At 37.4% G+C, this 16,771-nt stretch overlaps 1 protein-coding gene across 1 annotated transcript in view; it reads left to right on the plus strand.

The window, feature by feature from the left end:
- LOC135107545 (tachykinin-like peptides receptor 86C) overlaps positions 1–16,771 on the plus strand; it is a 154,100-nt gene that overhangs the window by 106,691 nt on the left and 30,638 nt on the right. Inside the window, 1 exon segment of the mRNA XM_064017531.1 lies at positions 7,156–7,236. Within this exon segment, the coding sequence (XP_063873601.1) occupies positions 7,156–7,236 (81 nt within the window).

Here is a 16,771-nt window from a genome sequence, read left to right on the forward strand (position 1 = left end):
TCATTGAGAAGGCTTTCATACATGCAAAACAATAAGCAGTCTTTATGCAAAACAACCCACTTAAAACGGACAAGACAAATCAACACTGAAGAAGAAGAAAGAAAAGGAGAGAAAAAACTTCGACGTTCTTTATTTCTAGAACATTCATGTCATGAACTATGTCAATGAATACACCACAAATGTAAAGAATAAATACGCATGATAAAAATACTGCTAATAAAAAAATAAATAAATAAAATAAATATACGAATAAATTAATAAATGATATTTATCACAGAAACAGCATGTATATAAATCATTGATTGATTTAAGGCTCCACAACAACTGGTCATATATATATATATATATATATATATATATATATATATATATATATATATATATATATATATATATATATATATATATATATATATATATATATATATATATATATATATATATATATATATATATATATATATATATATATATATATATATATATATATATAGACACACACACACACACACACACACACACACACACACACACGTACATGTATAAAGACATTACGATAGTGACTGATATTAAAGCAAATTTCTCCACTCTAACAGATTGTCTTAATTCTCTGCACTCGCCTCCGTAACGATGCAATTTTTCATGATATTCTACCGTTATTTCCATTCTACCATTACTTTTCGTTCTGAACTTGAATACAGCATGCCTTGCCGCCGCGCTACACAAGACTTTCCACCTGTTTTAACCCTTATTCTGTCCACCTCATTCATGGAAGAGTTAACCGAAATCTTCACTCTTTCATCCCTTTCACCGATAAACTCTGAAATTCTCTTTCCGTATTTGTATTTCCTGCCTGTGACTTGAACTGTTAAAAAGGAAGAAGAAAAGTATCAAGTCACCTTAGAAATTAAATTGGCAGTGGCATATCTATCGTTTGATTCATTCGTATTTCTTTTTTGAAACTGTATTATGATCTTTTTGCCCTTAGATAGTTTTCCTATTGCAAAAAAGAAAAAAAATAGCAAGATCATACGCTGAAGACTATATTATTGAAGAAGCTCACAATATACTAACAAAACATAATGGCTACAAGTGATAGAGAGCTGAAAACAAAATATATAATATGAGAAAGTCACTCTTCTTCTGTTTTCGACTGTTCACCATTTTTCATTATTTTGCATCGTCCCAATTCAGCGGGCATCTCTCAAATTGAATAAATACTGTGTCCGTCCTTCCGTCTTTCACTTATTGTTAAGACTAATACAATCATTACATCACAAGATTTCCCTTCCATCTTACCACCATTACAAAGTGGTGGCAGCAGTCGGATTATGATAACATTAAAGCAAAGAGAAAAAAAAAATAATAATACATCACACAACAACATAATGAACACATAAGATTAAGCTATCAAATAAATCCTCCCCCAAAAATGAGGGCTACAGGATGGAAAATAAAAAAAAGGGAGAAAAACTGACACGCAAGCTTTCACCATCAATGTTCAATATTCCAAGAAAATATGCGGGGAAAAAGAACTGACTTCTTTACAGGTATGCTAACTGCATACCTCCCGTCCTTCCGCGGCTTCGATGCACAAGACTTTCTTCTTTCTCTCATTTCTATTCTGTCCACCTCTTTAATGCAAGAGTTAACCAGCATTTTCATTCATATATCTTTCTTCCTGCCTGCTCCTTTATTTTTACCTTCCTATTATTTGAACTCTTTCAAGAGGGAGGTTTCAAGACACTTATTCTGTAATTTTTGTCTGTCACTTTCGACTTTGTTCCTGGACCAGCACCTTAGTGAGCCTTTTTTTTTTTTTTTTTTTTCAAGTTTTGCTGGCCTTGGCAGCAGAAACATGCAAGATAGTGTGCGTCAGAGGGAGGGCGCGGGACACAACATATTTACTGGAGTGTAGGTTGCTGTTATTACTCCTAATATCCCGTGCTGAGTGACGGGAACGAACAGGAAGTAACCTACAACGTGTTCCTTGTTTTACATCACAAACACAAGCATGCACACACACACACACACACACACACACACACACACACACACACACACACACACACGTGATCGTCTATTATAAGGCATTCTTAGTGATGTAAGAAAATATCGTTAATAAATAAATTTGATATGTCTTGCCAGTGGACTTCCGCCTGTACGTCAAGGTTGAGACATAATTATACATACAATCTTCACTTTGCCTGAATGTGACTCAGTGGCTCATCAGTATTCCTGCTCAGTTTGACTCAGAGAACACACAAAATAGCGGTGTTTTAAATTGACTGAAGTAAATTGTGGCGAGCTGTTTGTCTGTCGCAATCTTAATTCTTCAGCGTTCAACGTTCAACGTAGGGCTTTACTGCTTGTAAGACACCACTATAGAGACCAGCCATGAGGTGTGCGAATTAATTCAACACAAACTAATTCTTGCAAACATTCTCCGGGTTACTGGCGTTACTTAAGACTCTATTATACACTAGTAATCAAGATGTTGGTGCCGAGTCAACAGAGAGCTTTAAAAAATTATTAGATAAATCTATGGATGGAGATAGGGATGGAGATGGATACGTAGATATGTTCTATAAAGGAACTTCTACGCTATTGGCCTTTTGCAGATCCTCTTCTCTTCTATTCTTACGAGAGAGAGAGAGAGAGAGAGAGAGAGAGAGAGAGAGAGAGAGAGAGAGAGAGAGAGAGAGAGGTGGTGAGTGGCAACCTAAATGAGATGCGTATGCAGTTGTGTGTGAAGAGATTTATGTTTATTTTTAAGATTCATGAATAGACTGGGGAGTGACACGCACACATAGCTTTGTCTGCAGAAATTTCTTAATTTATGTGCCTTTTTTTTTTTTTATGATAGCCTGGAAGGTGAAAAGCACGTATGATTGTGTGTGGAGAGATTTGCTTATTTCTCTGTTGTATTTATGAATAGCTTGAGAGATGATGTCTTGTCAGGAATATAACCGACTATATTATTTCATTTATCAACTTACAGGGATGAATGTTAATCTCAAAAGCAAGAGAGAATATTAAAATTTTCCGGCACTTTTGCTATTTTGTTTCATCAAGAAGAGTTCATAGTAAAGTTTGGGGAATTTATAAAACAGTGAACATTAAAGGATAAAAATCGTAGTGAAGTGGTGGGAACGGGTGTGACGCGAGTGGGACGAAGGGTTGAGTGGTGTAGGGAGAGATGTGCAGGAGTGTTTCTGACGGAAATGGAAGGAAAATAGAGGAGGAAATTCAGAAAGTAGTGGATTGAAAAACAGCCGATGATAGTGAGGGGCGAGTCAGTTGCAGGGCGAGACAGCGGTGCACATATTCTATCCAATATGATGGGCGTAAAGAGCCTCATGATAATTGAAAACTGTAAGGTTTGTACAGCGTAAAGATAAAGAAAGGCAAGAATGAAACAATAATGGAAAGATTAACTTTTTTTAAGTATTTAAGTAAAAACATACGATTAAACACTCACTTTACCCGCACCCTGTTTCCCAACTATGTAGCAATGATTCTGCCAACTGAAGACACGAACTTGCTAACACAGTCACCGATCAATGGCCTCGCTCAATGGCTGACCTACATATTCCCTCCTTGTTTCATAACGTGTTGCAAACATTCTTTATTCCTACAAAAAACATTATCTGAGTGGACAGTACCAGTTTAGTTTTATTTGTAAAATCCAGTACCTTATAGTCAAATAACGGTTTTAACAGAAACACAACGTTAGTTGACTGGACGATGTAAAACAAAACCGAAATACGTAGACCTTTCAGCTAGCGAGAACATTAGTCTGTGCCAGTGTGATACCGTTCGCATGTCCCCTCGTGACAACATTTCTGTGACAGAGTTGGTGAAACAGTGTGGTCGATTGAAAAGAGAGAGAGAGAGAGAGAGAGAGAGAGAGAGAGAGAGAGAGAGAGAGAGAGAGAGAGAGAGAGAGAGAAAGACTGCAGCTTTCGAAAGATGAAAGACTAAATAAATTAAAAACCTGAAGAAGAAAAGAAGAAGAAGAAGAAGAAGAAGAAGAAGAAGAAGATGATGATGATGAAGAATGGTAATAATAATGAAAAACATGCATGTTATATTCATGCATTTTGTTATTTTCACGATTCTGTAAGTGATAATGAGTGTTCTGACTAGCGAGGCTTTTTTGTGAGATCATTCAGGAAGTGCTTTTCATCATATCGGTGTTACAAGAGTGGTAGTCCCGGAGAAGTGAGTGCTGAGGACGATGTAACTGAGATGAAAGGCAGGAAGAGCTAGGAGTGAAAGCTCAGTCTGATTGTTTAGCTTCATATATTAGAGTTCAATGGCATCGTGGTAAATATTGGTAGGTGGTGAAGATGAGCCGAGACTAAGAAATGGCGATTTTATATCTGTCTCTATGAGATGCTTTGAGACGCCCTTGCACATTGAGACTGGTATTATGTGGCGATGGGAACAGAGACTGGGAAGTGAGAGCTTTATAACCCTTACCTGATTACACTGCCGTGCCCTGTGAACTTCTCCGATACTTCCGTGAAGAAGCCAATAAAGTGTACAGTCAGGATATCGAATTTCAATTTCTCAGTCCATGTTCTTTTCACCATCTCGCAATATTAAAATGTTTGGTAAAGTGGGTCACTTCAGAGAGAACACAAAAGTTTGATAGTATTGTTCAACTAAAAAGAAAAAAAAGAATTAGATCAATTGAAATATTTAGCCCCAATTGTGTATAATGGTATAATAGGGCATAAAAAAATCAGACTAAATACTACGCGTACACGCTACCCTCATTAGGCTGTACTTTTACTTGTCACAGTTATTTTTCAGATATGATTATTGTATTTTCCGAAAGTGTTTTTTTTTTTTTTTACTGATGATGCAGAATACGTGCCGAATTATTGTCTGAATCATGAAGACATTAACGAAAGTCATAATAACTTCTACTTGAGCCGTTTAGATGTTAAGACACCATAACATCTAAAAATACAAGCCATACTTATTTTTTGAAGAGAAGAATAATCAATAGCAGCATGATATACAACTACATGACAGTCTTTCTTGTTGTCTGTACCAACATGTTCCAGAACTAAATTGGCCTCAATTTATTTATTTTTTCTTTCTCTCTCTATCAAAGCTTTTGGGAGTAGCAGGGTCTTTTCTCCCTTTTTGTGCACTTGGCCAGTTTTCTTCACTTTTGTAAAAAAAAAATAAAAAAATAAATAAATAAGTAAATATAGATAAATAAATAAATAAATAAATAAATAAATAAATAAAATAAAGTAAATACATTAAGATATAATAATAATAATAATAACAACAACAACAACAACAACAACAACAACAACAACAACAACAATAATAATATTAATATTAATAATAATATTAATAATAATAATAATGATAATAATAATAATAATAATAATAATAATAATAATAATAATAATAATAATAATAATAATAATAATAATAATAGTAATAATAACAGCAATAGCTAACTAAATAAATAAAATAAAAAGATAAAAACACCATGTAAGAGGTTTACCTCATCTCTTCCTCCAATCTTTGTAAAAAATAAGAAATAAATTAATCCTCATCAGTTCAATTCAAAAGCGCTCGTCTGATATCAAAAACTTCGTCAAGAGAAGGATAACAGACGTATCTTTCATTTGATTTTGAAGAACGTGGAGTTGAGAGGAACAAATTGAACGTGGTGATGTGAGAGCCTGGAGGTGGAGAAGCAATCCATAATTTTAGAATAGAATGATTTTTATCATGCATGAGTACAAACACGGAAAAACAAAATCAGCCATTTCCCTCAAAAAAAAAAAAAATAAATAAATAAATAATAATAATAATAATAATAATAATAATAATAATAATAATACTAATACACACGGAAAATTAAAAATCTTTGTGGGAATATCCTGAGATGATGCTGGCAGATTCGCATTTTGAAGAAAAGTGGCGGATAATCAATGGTATTATGTAGGAATGAAACACGGGTATGACAGAGGCAGAACTCCTTTACTGTGGGAAGAAGAAAGAAGGGACTGATGGGGACTGATGGAAGAGAGGAAGGAAGGATGGATGGACGGCGAAAAAGGAACTCTGGCACAGTTTATGGCCTGTTCATCACAGACACTGGGGCTGCCGAGAGGGAGGCAAAGCAGGATACATCTAGAATAGATAGACTGTTTTAAGAAAAGACCGAATAATTATAGAATGGTAAAGTTTTAAGTGTCTGGCGTACGTAGATCAACTAGCCTTTTGCAATCTCCTTATTTTCATATGCCCTTAAGACACGATGGTTAATCCCCAGAGGTTTTAAATTTTATATGTTTTATTTAACTACCTATGAACTATTTATGAGTGACAAAATCAATAATAATTTTTTACACATTTTCTTTTATATATTTACCGGGTCTTCCTTACAACATTTCCATTTTTATTTCGTTTGTAATAATGATGATAATGTCTGTGGTGATGGTGGTAGTGGCGATCGTGGTGGCGAGGGTGGTGTTGGTTGTGATGATGTGATGATGCTAATGTGTCATCCCATTCAGTCACTTGGAATTATGATGATGTCCTGGGAATCTTATATGATATGAATATCCTCGAGATTTATTACTTTCTCCTTCCAACCGAGAACTCAGGAAGAAGTTTCAGGCCGTAATATTAAATCTCCGTGACTTACACTCATCTCAATATTAACGTGGTCTCTCCGTGGCTGGTATTCTTAAACCTAGAAGATCAACACCAGAACTTGGAACAAAATCATCTTATATTTCAATCTTCTGTTTTCTCTACACACACTTATCCTAAGCCACAAAGAAACCCTATGAGTAATACATTATGATCTGGAATTAATTGTGTACATGTAATATAACACATGTCTAACATATACACCTGAACTTTCGTACTGAATATAACCAAGAATACAAAGCGTACATCACATGGGCTGATGCAAGGCTGCTTGTATATACCACTATGAGACACAAAAACCAACTGCATGACTGATTTGTATGTGGTAAAAATACAGTGATAGACTTAAAGATATCACCATAATTAGCGTCGTCACCAGGCAAGGGTGGGACTCTCCAATTGCAAAATTATGACCAATTATTTCATTCATTAATGAGGTTGTCTCTTTTTTTATTGCAGGTACAAGAATAATGAGGTGCGGAGAGGCTGCATCCTGAGGTGGCCAGACGGACTCACCAGCAGCAGCAGACAGGAGCACATGTAAGTCTTGGCAACAGGAGTGGAAGGGAAAGAAGGGGTCGAATAAAGAAAGAGAAAGATTGACACAAGATAAACGCAGTGAAAATGAAAAAGGGATGAAGGAAGTGAAATTGAAACTACATCAAATTAAACACCAACATGAGTTAAAAAAAAAATAAAGGAAATATGGAGTGAAAGTCAGAAAAATTTAATTACAAGTACAGTTATGAAGTCTGTCAAGTAACCTGCTACTCTCATTACCACTGTGATTAGCACTTTCAATCTAACATCTTCTGATCTGCTGCATATCTATCAATTACCAGTTTTTGTAAGGAGACTACCAGCAGATCACAGGACAAAAGACTAAGAGAAAACAAATCAAATCATTGAATGCGGCAGGGTATAAGACTTTTGACCACGCCTGTACTTGAGTAGTATGAGTATTTAAATGTATTATGTACCGAGTGAAGAAGACGCGGTGACAAACACGAAGGAAGGAAGCTAACAACCGAAGCTAAGAATTTTCATCTCTACAGGCAAACATACACTTACCTTACTGAACAGAATGTAATATCAGTTTGATGGAATAGCAATAGCTATCAGTAATGGTGACAAATGTGTTTTCCATTATAGCTAATTTCACCTTGTTAAAACGAGAGGGTAAACAAATCAAGGAGTGCTGCTGCGTAAATGGAGGAGAAGGGAAGGATAAGAGACTAGTCACGTTTAAACCACGAGAACTCATTGGGGGGTTGAAATATCGAGTTCCAGTGGGGAAAGCATGGAATAGGAGAGTCACCGAAATGTTTTCGTGGGGAGTAAATACTCTGTAAAAAAGCGAGAGCTGACTCGCACACTAACTGGAGGCTGAGGGAGAAGTTCGATGGCAACGTAATGACACCAAAGCCTGCCCTTGCAAAACACCCACACACACACCCACACACACACACACACACACACACACACACACATACCCACACACACACACACACACACACACACACACACACACACACACACACACACACACACACACACACCCACACACACACCCACACCCACACACACACACACACACACACACACACACACACACACACACTGTAAAACGCCAACTATGCATGTGGATACGTGGAAAACGGAAGATATAACACTGATTGCATGGAATTGAAGCTGGAGGAAAAATAATGACAAGGATTAAAGAGGAAGAGGAAGAGATGGAGAAGGTTGAGAATGAATAGGAAGAGGAGGAAGAAAAGGAAGAGGAGGAAGAGAAAGAGGAGGTGAAAGAGGAAGAGGAGGTGAAAGAGGAAGAGGAGGAGGTGAGTTAAAAGTAAAGAAGGGGCGCGGTGCATGGTTACAAGTTGGAGCTTAACTGCCGCGATGGAGTGGTCGTGTGCAGTTAAATAGGTTGCCTTGACACACAGCGGTGGAGGCCGACGTGTGTGAGAGTGGCTGGAGGGAATAATTTGAGCAGATTGCGACGAGGCGGTGAGGGTAGCTGCTTTCAAGGTAATGGAAGCTAGGATTGCTGAGGCAAGGCAAGGTAGGGCAAAGCAACGCGTACAGACAACTTGAAATATTACGCGCAGTTCTAAAAGCACTCACTGGAAGGTTCGGCCGCCGCCCCACGCACCCCATTCAGCTTGTGTTCCAATATTCACACGCAGTCAATTTTGTTTGCCTTTCCCTATATTTCAGCGACCCTATTTTGGCTTACCCCCCCCTACATGAACCATTTCCCTGCAGCTTTACTCACACTGCTATTGGCTGATGCATACAACTTTGAATGGAATGTTGAGTTTTTTCATGCCCTTTGCCGGAGCTAAGTGCTCACGGTAATTACTGAGTTTTAGGCCAGAGTTTCAAGATGAGCTCATTAAAGACTATTTGTAGAGCTGATTTCCACTTTTAACCGATTCTTCATGTAACTGTACGTAAGAACATAAGATTATCAGAAGACCAGTAAGCTGCAAAAGGCGAGCAGTTCCTACTTGTATAATAAGAACTTGGTAATCATGATCATAAAACAATAAGATTAATTAAATATTGCAACTTTTCAGCATTATTACTGAAATTCATCTCTTGTCTAGCCTTGAAACTTGAACGATATTGTGTGTGTGTGTGTGAGTGTGTGTGTGTGTGTGTGTGTGTGTGTGTGTGTGTGTGTGTGTGGGTGTGTGTGTATGATGTGCATGCGCAGTCTCTCTCTCTCTCTCTCTCTCTCTCTCTCTCTCTCTCTCTCTCTCTCTCTCTCTCTCTCTAAACAATATGCCAGTGTGGGTTCGCTCGAGATCCATTCAGCACCCAGGGTCTGCGCATGCGTGAACACCCGCGCTCTGCCGTCACAGAGTGAGCATCTCCTCGCTGCTCTGATGATGAATTCTGTAGATGATAATTATGTTCGGCTCATGGTTTCTTGGAATGGTTTGAATACTCAGATACATTATTTTCTTGTCCAATACTATTATATTTTTACATTTCTTTGTGATCTTCGTTGTCTCAATAAAGTCTACTTTTGATTTCCAGTGGACCACACTCGATAAAGGACGAATTCATATGTAAACATGTCCATTTGACTGGTCGGTGCGGTGCGATATGATAGGATCGCAGCCTTTAGAATAAGGAAGAAAAAGAACAAGATGTTAAATAGATGTATTTATTGAAGTACAAGTACAATATCTACCTTATCACTCAGTCATACGCTTTAATTTTTACAAGCGAATTCGTTCCTTATCGAGTGTGGTCCATTGGAAATCAAAAGATGACTTTATTGAGGCAACGAAGATCACAAAAAAATAAATAAATAGATAAATAGATAAATAAATAAATAAATAAACATAAATAAATAAATAAATAAATAAATAAATAAATAAAATAAGAATAATCGTACTGGACACGAAAACAATTTATCTGAGTATTCAAACCGTTCCAAGAAACATTGAGCCGAATATATCATCTACCGAATTCATCACCAGAGCAGCGACGAGATGCTCACTCCGTGACGGCAGAGCGCAAATGAGGTTGGCGCGGCTGTTCACACATGCGTAGACCCTGGGTGCTGGATGGACCTGGGTTGAAATATCAAGTAGCTCAGACCTACTGGTACGCCAGTTCTCCTAACAAGCATTACGATGAAAGTATATTTCAGTGAGAATTGGTCGGAATTGTGTGCCATATGCAAGTCTGTATAATTTTTGCTAATAAAGAAGTTCATATAGTGCAAAACTACAATGCTGTGGGAGTGCGATTATAAATGGGAGGGGCTGTGGAATGTCAGTCCACTCATGGTGGCTTCAATCAGTGTAAGAAAACAGTGCCTCTCCCAACGATAGATGGAGTCCTTTCTTGAATGCCTCTATGGAGATGGCACTCACGACATTGTCTGGCAAGGCATTCCAGTGATCAATACATCTGACACTGAAGAACCTGCGTCTACATTCTGTGATGGCGTGTGGTTTGGCTATGTCTGTCTGAATGTCTGAAAACGAGACGACTGGGCGGGTGTTTATGATAATGTTTCTGAGAAGCGCCCGCCAAGCGTAATGGAACAAACATCATCACATACAGCACATTCTCGCTTTCCTGCAAACGCAGGAGATGAGATGGCTTGCATCGGGGCCACAGTTCTTGGCGTTATAAAGACAGCTTTCCTACTTCACTGAATTTCTCAATGAGTGTCTTATCATCTCTAAGGAATCAATAACACTCAGCATATTGAAAGATATAAAACATGAGTTATGTGTACAAACTAGGCAGGGAGTGATAACTATCATGACGAAAACAACCCCAGAAATAAGTAAATAAGTAAAAGGTTACAGTGAGATTAGAACATACATGACATAGTCTGATTAAAGAAAATAATAGTTTATTGTGATAATAGTGAATGATCATTCAGCAAAGTGCTCAACGCTGGTTTTGCGTTAGAAGTCCTGTTGATGAATATAATAATATTGCACACAGGCAAAAATAATTTATTGCTATTCAATATATTGCAGAGCTAGTCTGACGTAGAAGCTACATGATGCAATGCAGTAATACTGAGAAGAGTAAAGATTAATGACTTGCTTCACACCACGAGGCAGACTAATATGCAATGGATATCAATAGACAATAGAAAGCCACTTTTCTCTTCACAAAGATACAAAAAAATTTGTGAACCGGTAATAATAAAAAAAAGTATAAAAAGTATAAACAGTAAAAGGATTAGTCAAAGAACGAATTAATGAAAGAATGAACAGATAAATAAATAAAGAAAGAAACATGAGAAATTCTACACCTACCGGCCACACACCCATACGCGTATCGCTATCAACAGATAGAGAGAGAGAAAGACTACATGGGGAGGATGACGCTAGAGATGAACCCACCAGGGGGAAGGAAGGGAGGAAGACCTAAGAGGAAGGTTTATGGATGAAAAACAAAAATTTAAGGTGAATCCCTTACGACTAACCGTAACAGGAACAGCCGAAAGAAGAACAAGGAGCAGCGTTCTGATCTCATTCTAAAGAGGTTAAAACACAGCAAGAGTCACGGATCCAGTGCCTCCTTCCAGACATCGAGATGGGTCACGTATTTGGCAGTGATCCCGCACCACCAAAATTTCCGACGTGCTCCCGCAGAAATTAAATAAACTAATATGTAAACCTAACAAACTCCCGGGCCAGGTGGAGCGTGATGGAGGTTCGACAACTATGCAAGTAATTATAAGTCCAGGAAACTATTTAAATAATTGGCAGTGCTAATATGCAGAGTGAGCTATTTCATAAAAATTACATATCGAAAAATTCAGCAGCTAACGTGTGAGTGCGTGTATGAGAGAGAGAGAGAGAGGAGAGAGAGGAGAGAGAGAGAGAGAGAGAGGAGAGAGAGAGAGAGGAGAGAGAGAGAGAGAGAGAGAGAGAGAGAGAGAGAGAGAGAGAGAGAGAATGAATATATAAAATGAAACTGCTGAAAAATGTAAAACTTCACTACACACACACATGAGAAATGAAAAGATTAGAGAAATGTATTTAATCTCTCTCTCTCTCTCTCTCTCTCTCTCTCTCTCTCTCTCTCTCTCTCTCTCTCTCTCTCTCTCTCTCTCTCTCTCTCTCTCTCTCTCTCTCTCTCTCTCTCTCTCTCTCTCTCTCTCTCTCATACACGCACTCACACTCACATGTTAGCTGCTGAATTTTTCGACATGTAATTTTTATGAAATAACTCACTCTGCATATTAGCACTACCAATTATTTATCTCTTTTCATCAGACATCAGATAAGCGTGCGTGCATGCGTGCGTTCATGTGTCTGTATTATTTTTTTTTTTTTGTGTGTGTGTGTGTGTGTGTGTGTGATATAACGAGGAGAGAGAAAAGACTGAAGGAGAAGAGTGTGGACGGTGAGGGGAAAATGAAGAATATGAATGAAAGAAAGTTACATGAAGGCAAAGAGAGAAGAAAAATGGCAAAACACATGAATAGGAGAAAAAAAGAAAACAGATGAGATAAGATGAAGAAGGTTAAAGAACGCATACGGAAAAAAGAAAAAAGAGAAACAGAGAAACAATACAGTGAGGGAAAAAGAAGAAAGGGGAAGTGGGAACAGGAAAGCTCATAAACAATAACGGAATTAACAGAGGGCAGTCCGAGAATGGTAAAGAACGAATTATGATTTAATAAGAGATCTGTATAACAACACCGAGGCATGATGGGAATAAGAACCACAGGATTATTACGCATCAGGCAAGATATATGAGGCGGAGACGTCGGGGGTTTTAAAAAAGAAACTGAAAGTCTGATCGATTTCTATAATTAGACTTTCTTTTTTTTTTGTTTTCTTTACTTGGGGACACTTACCTTGAAAAATCATCTCTCTCTCTCTCTCTCTCTCTCTCTCTCTCTCTCTCTCTCTCTCTCTCTCTCTCTCTCTCTCTCTCTCTCTCTCTCTCTCTCTCTCTCTTTCGTTTATCTATCTACCAATCTATCGATCTATCTATTTACTTATCTATCTATCTATCTATCTATTTAATCTATTTATCTGTCTATCTCCTTATCACATAAACACTAAAAGATCAAGTATGCGACTACACAACACACCTGCACGAGTCCACACACACACACTTTATCAGAGGAGTGATTGTGACTTTCAGGAGTAGCTCGTACCAAGAGAGGGAAGGATGAATAAGACCAGATATTACATTAATTTCGTTCATTTCTCGCTCCTTCGATACTAGAACTGCTGAGAAAGCACGAGGAGAGAGGATCAGGGTAAGAGGAAGGAATGAAAAGTGGGATATGAGAGAGAGAGAGAGAGAGGAGAGAGAGGAGAGGAGAGAGAGAGAGAGAGAGAGAGAGAGAGAGAGAAATAGGGAGAGAGTTAAATATTCATGCCCTCAGTGGAGATTAGTGAGGGAAATCCTCTCATACATCTCCATTACAGGTGTTCCTGAAACACTTTTAGGCATGACACATTTGGCTTTGATATGTTTTGGAACTGAAGACGCATTACAGACGAGGCACATCTTTACCTGAATGGAGACTTCGGCTGAATGGGAGACATATGAAAGATATACTTGAAAGACTGCACACAGTCAGCATTTGATTCCCAAGTGTTTCGGACACTGCTCCGTGTTATCCGCGTGGGTTATCGAGGTGGAAAGCGTGCGCGGTGGCGGGGAAAGGACCATATTGACGATAGCATAGGTCTTGTTTGATGCGCGTATATGTGGTTTCTGAATCTCACGGTCGCAACGCAGATGTGTCACTGGTATGGATCTTAAGGCTAGCGGTAACGTTACGGAGGGAAACATCGGAGTCTAGGATATAACGGTCATAACTTTTAACAGGAGAGAACTTAAAAAAAAAGGGGGGGAATAAATATAAATGTAGTTCGGATTTTATACTTTCTCTTTTCGAGAATCTTTCGCTAAAACTACTCTCTTTCGTTATCTGAATGAATACTTCCACCAAACCAAAGGACATCTAATTGTCTTATTAGATAATAGTATAGTTAGGAATTCAGTAACAAACACCAGTTCTCGGGATTAATATGTTATGGAGCCATGTTCCACTGATGCCCTGCACGTGTCGAACGCACCACAGAGAGCTGAGAATGTGTAACGGCAATACTGACATTGTGCTTTGTATTCTTTCAGTTATTTTGCCACACTCGAACATGGTAACACTGCCACTGACTGATGCTTTCACTCCCTGACTGGTCTACATATTCTGCTCTTGTTCTGAAACGTGCGCAAAGCAGCGTTTCATTTCTACCATACCTTGCTCATAAGGAACACGATTAAATAAATAGAATATTCTGATACCTTACAGTTAAGTAATTGTTCTAGTAGAAATAAAGAAAAAAAATGCCGCACGCTATAAAACAAGACGTGAATACGCAGATACACAGTATTCATGCTTTTCATTTAAATCCTTCCTTGAAGAATTTCCAGTATCCTCGTGACCTTCCTTCTTTTCTCTCGAAACCCTACCTAAATAATAATAACAATAAGATGAAGATGAAGAGACTGTTTTCATGCAGTTTTAAAACGTTGTTGTATATATACGGCAAATATCAATGTTTGCAGATTAAACTATTCTCCAAAACTGCTAATATTTTCCAAACAAAACTATTTCACGTTCCTTTCGTTGTTTTTGTTTCTTATATTCATTCATTTATTTAACAGCAGTGCCCTGGTTTGACAGCTTGTCTTCATTTTACTTTATAATTGAGAATCAGCATAATCTAATCTTACAGTTTTAAATTTACATGGTCTACATATCAGACATCACTAATTTTGAATTCATAACTCATAACGGTGATCTCTGTTTATTTCATATAGTTCAGTGGGAAGGCTGACACTTTTTCTTTGATATCAGGTGACTATCTAGGCTATCACTGATAGAGCACATTTCATGTCCAGGTTTATTCAATATACGAGTATGTAAGAGGAAAACGAAACCAGATTCGTATAAATATGTAATAGCATTCCGCTGACAGTGCACTCAGCACAACAATAGTGCCTGAGATTTTTCTTCAAGGAATTTGTCCTGAACATCATCGGGAATGGTAGCAGTATGAAAAAAAAATGTTAATAAAAAACTATTCCTTTACAATTTTATTTTGTCGAAAAATTCTGGAAAGTAGTGTTCGAACTCACTTTCCAATTAAATAAAGTGCTCAATTATTCCAGGTTTCATTGTTAAGTCAAGCATATGATTATCTTCATTGTCAACAAAAACTGTTAAAATATTCTCAAACAATACACCATTTTCTTTGGCAGTTTTGCAACTTGGCAAGAAATGCACGAAGTCGGTTCATGAGATCAAACAATTTACTTTCCTTGCCTTAGTGCTTGAGATTCAACCTGGTTAACTGCTCCATATATCAACTACGTACTCATATGGGAGACGCGTCCCACACAACACCTTTCTGAAGGGATTTCCAGCTTTCGCATAATCAACACATTTCACCACTGCCTTCAGGATCTTGCAAAGATCATCAGGGAGGGTTTCCAAGGCCAGTGTAAAGCAATGAATCAGACAATGAATCCCCTTGGCGTTTTGAATTAGTTCCCTTGACACGCTTCTACAATCCCGATTTTGATCCCAGCATTTCCTGAATCCCATCCATACTGACTCCACAAGAATTTTCCCATTTGAAAAAAGAAACACTTTTTTTTTTTTTCTGTTACATATCAAGCTGTTGCGGCTGTCTCAAGTCGTGTATAAATCAGATATTCCTCATTTCTCACACAGCGAAGCATCACAATCAAACGTAGCTGTGCACAACTCACATCAGTTGACTCATCCGTCTGTACCGCAAATAAACCAGCTGGAGACAAATTGACCTCCATTATCTATCTGACATGTCAAAAATCTCCTGTTTTACTGTGTCGTTTATCGAGACATCCGTTGAATTATACGTTCATTTATTGCTACAACAATCCGTTTAACCAGTTATAATGAATATGGCTTTATTAAAGTTTTATCAATTGTGTGGGGCTTCTTTTCTTTGTTATTTTGAAGAAAATCTCGTATGGTGATTCACTTACTGTTAAACTTTGTTCTTGTAATTTTTTATATTATGCATTGAGAATACTAGCACTAAAATTTCACTCCCCCCTCAGAAAGTAAGTAAATAAACAAATAAATAAATAAATAATAATAATAATAATAATAATAATAATAATAATAATAATAATAATAATAATAATAATAATAATAGTGAAATAATAAGAAGTAAATAAATATATAAATAAATAAATAAATATGTAAATATCTTAACAGGTATTAAATAAACATGAAACGAATGAACACTTCCTTCTAACAAATCAAACAAAATAAGCAATAAGCAATTCCTTAATTTTAGATTCCCCGCATTAACCCACTTGAAAATGCATAAAAAAAAAAAAAAAAAAAAAAAAACATGCCGTGGCCCTTCACATCTGACGCCACGACCCTTAACCTGAGTGAATGGGTGAGTTCCAGTCAGTGGCAGTGTTACCATATTCGTGAGGAAGGTGGCAAAATTTACTGGGAGAGTTGGTGAAACTGTACGATACTACAACCACCACT

Source organism: Scylla paramamosain, chromosome 15 (genome assembly GCF_035594125.1).
Source record: "Scylla paramamosain isolate STU-SP2022 chromosome 15, ASM3559412v1, whole genome shotgun sequence".
Taxonomy (NCBI): domain Eukaryota; kingdom Metazoa; phylum Arthropoda; class Malacostraca; order Decapoda; family Portunidae; genus Scylla; species Scylla paramamosain.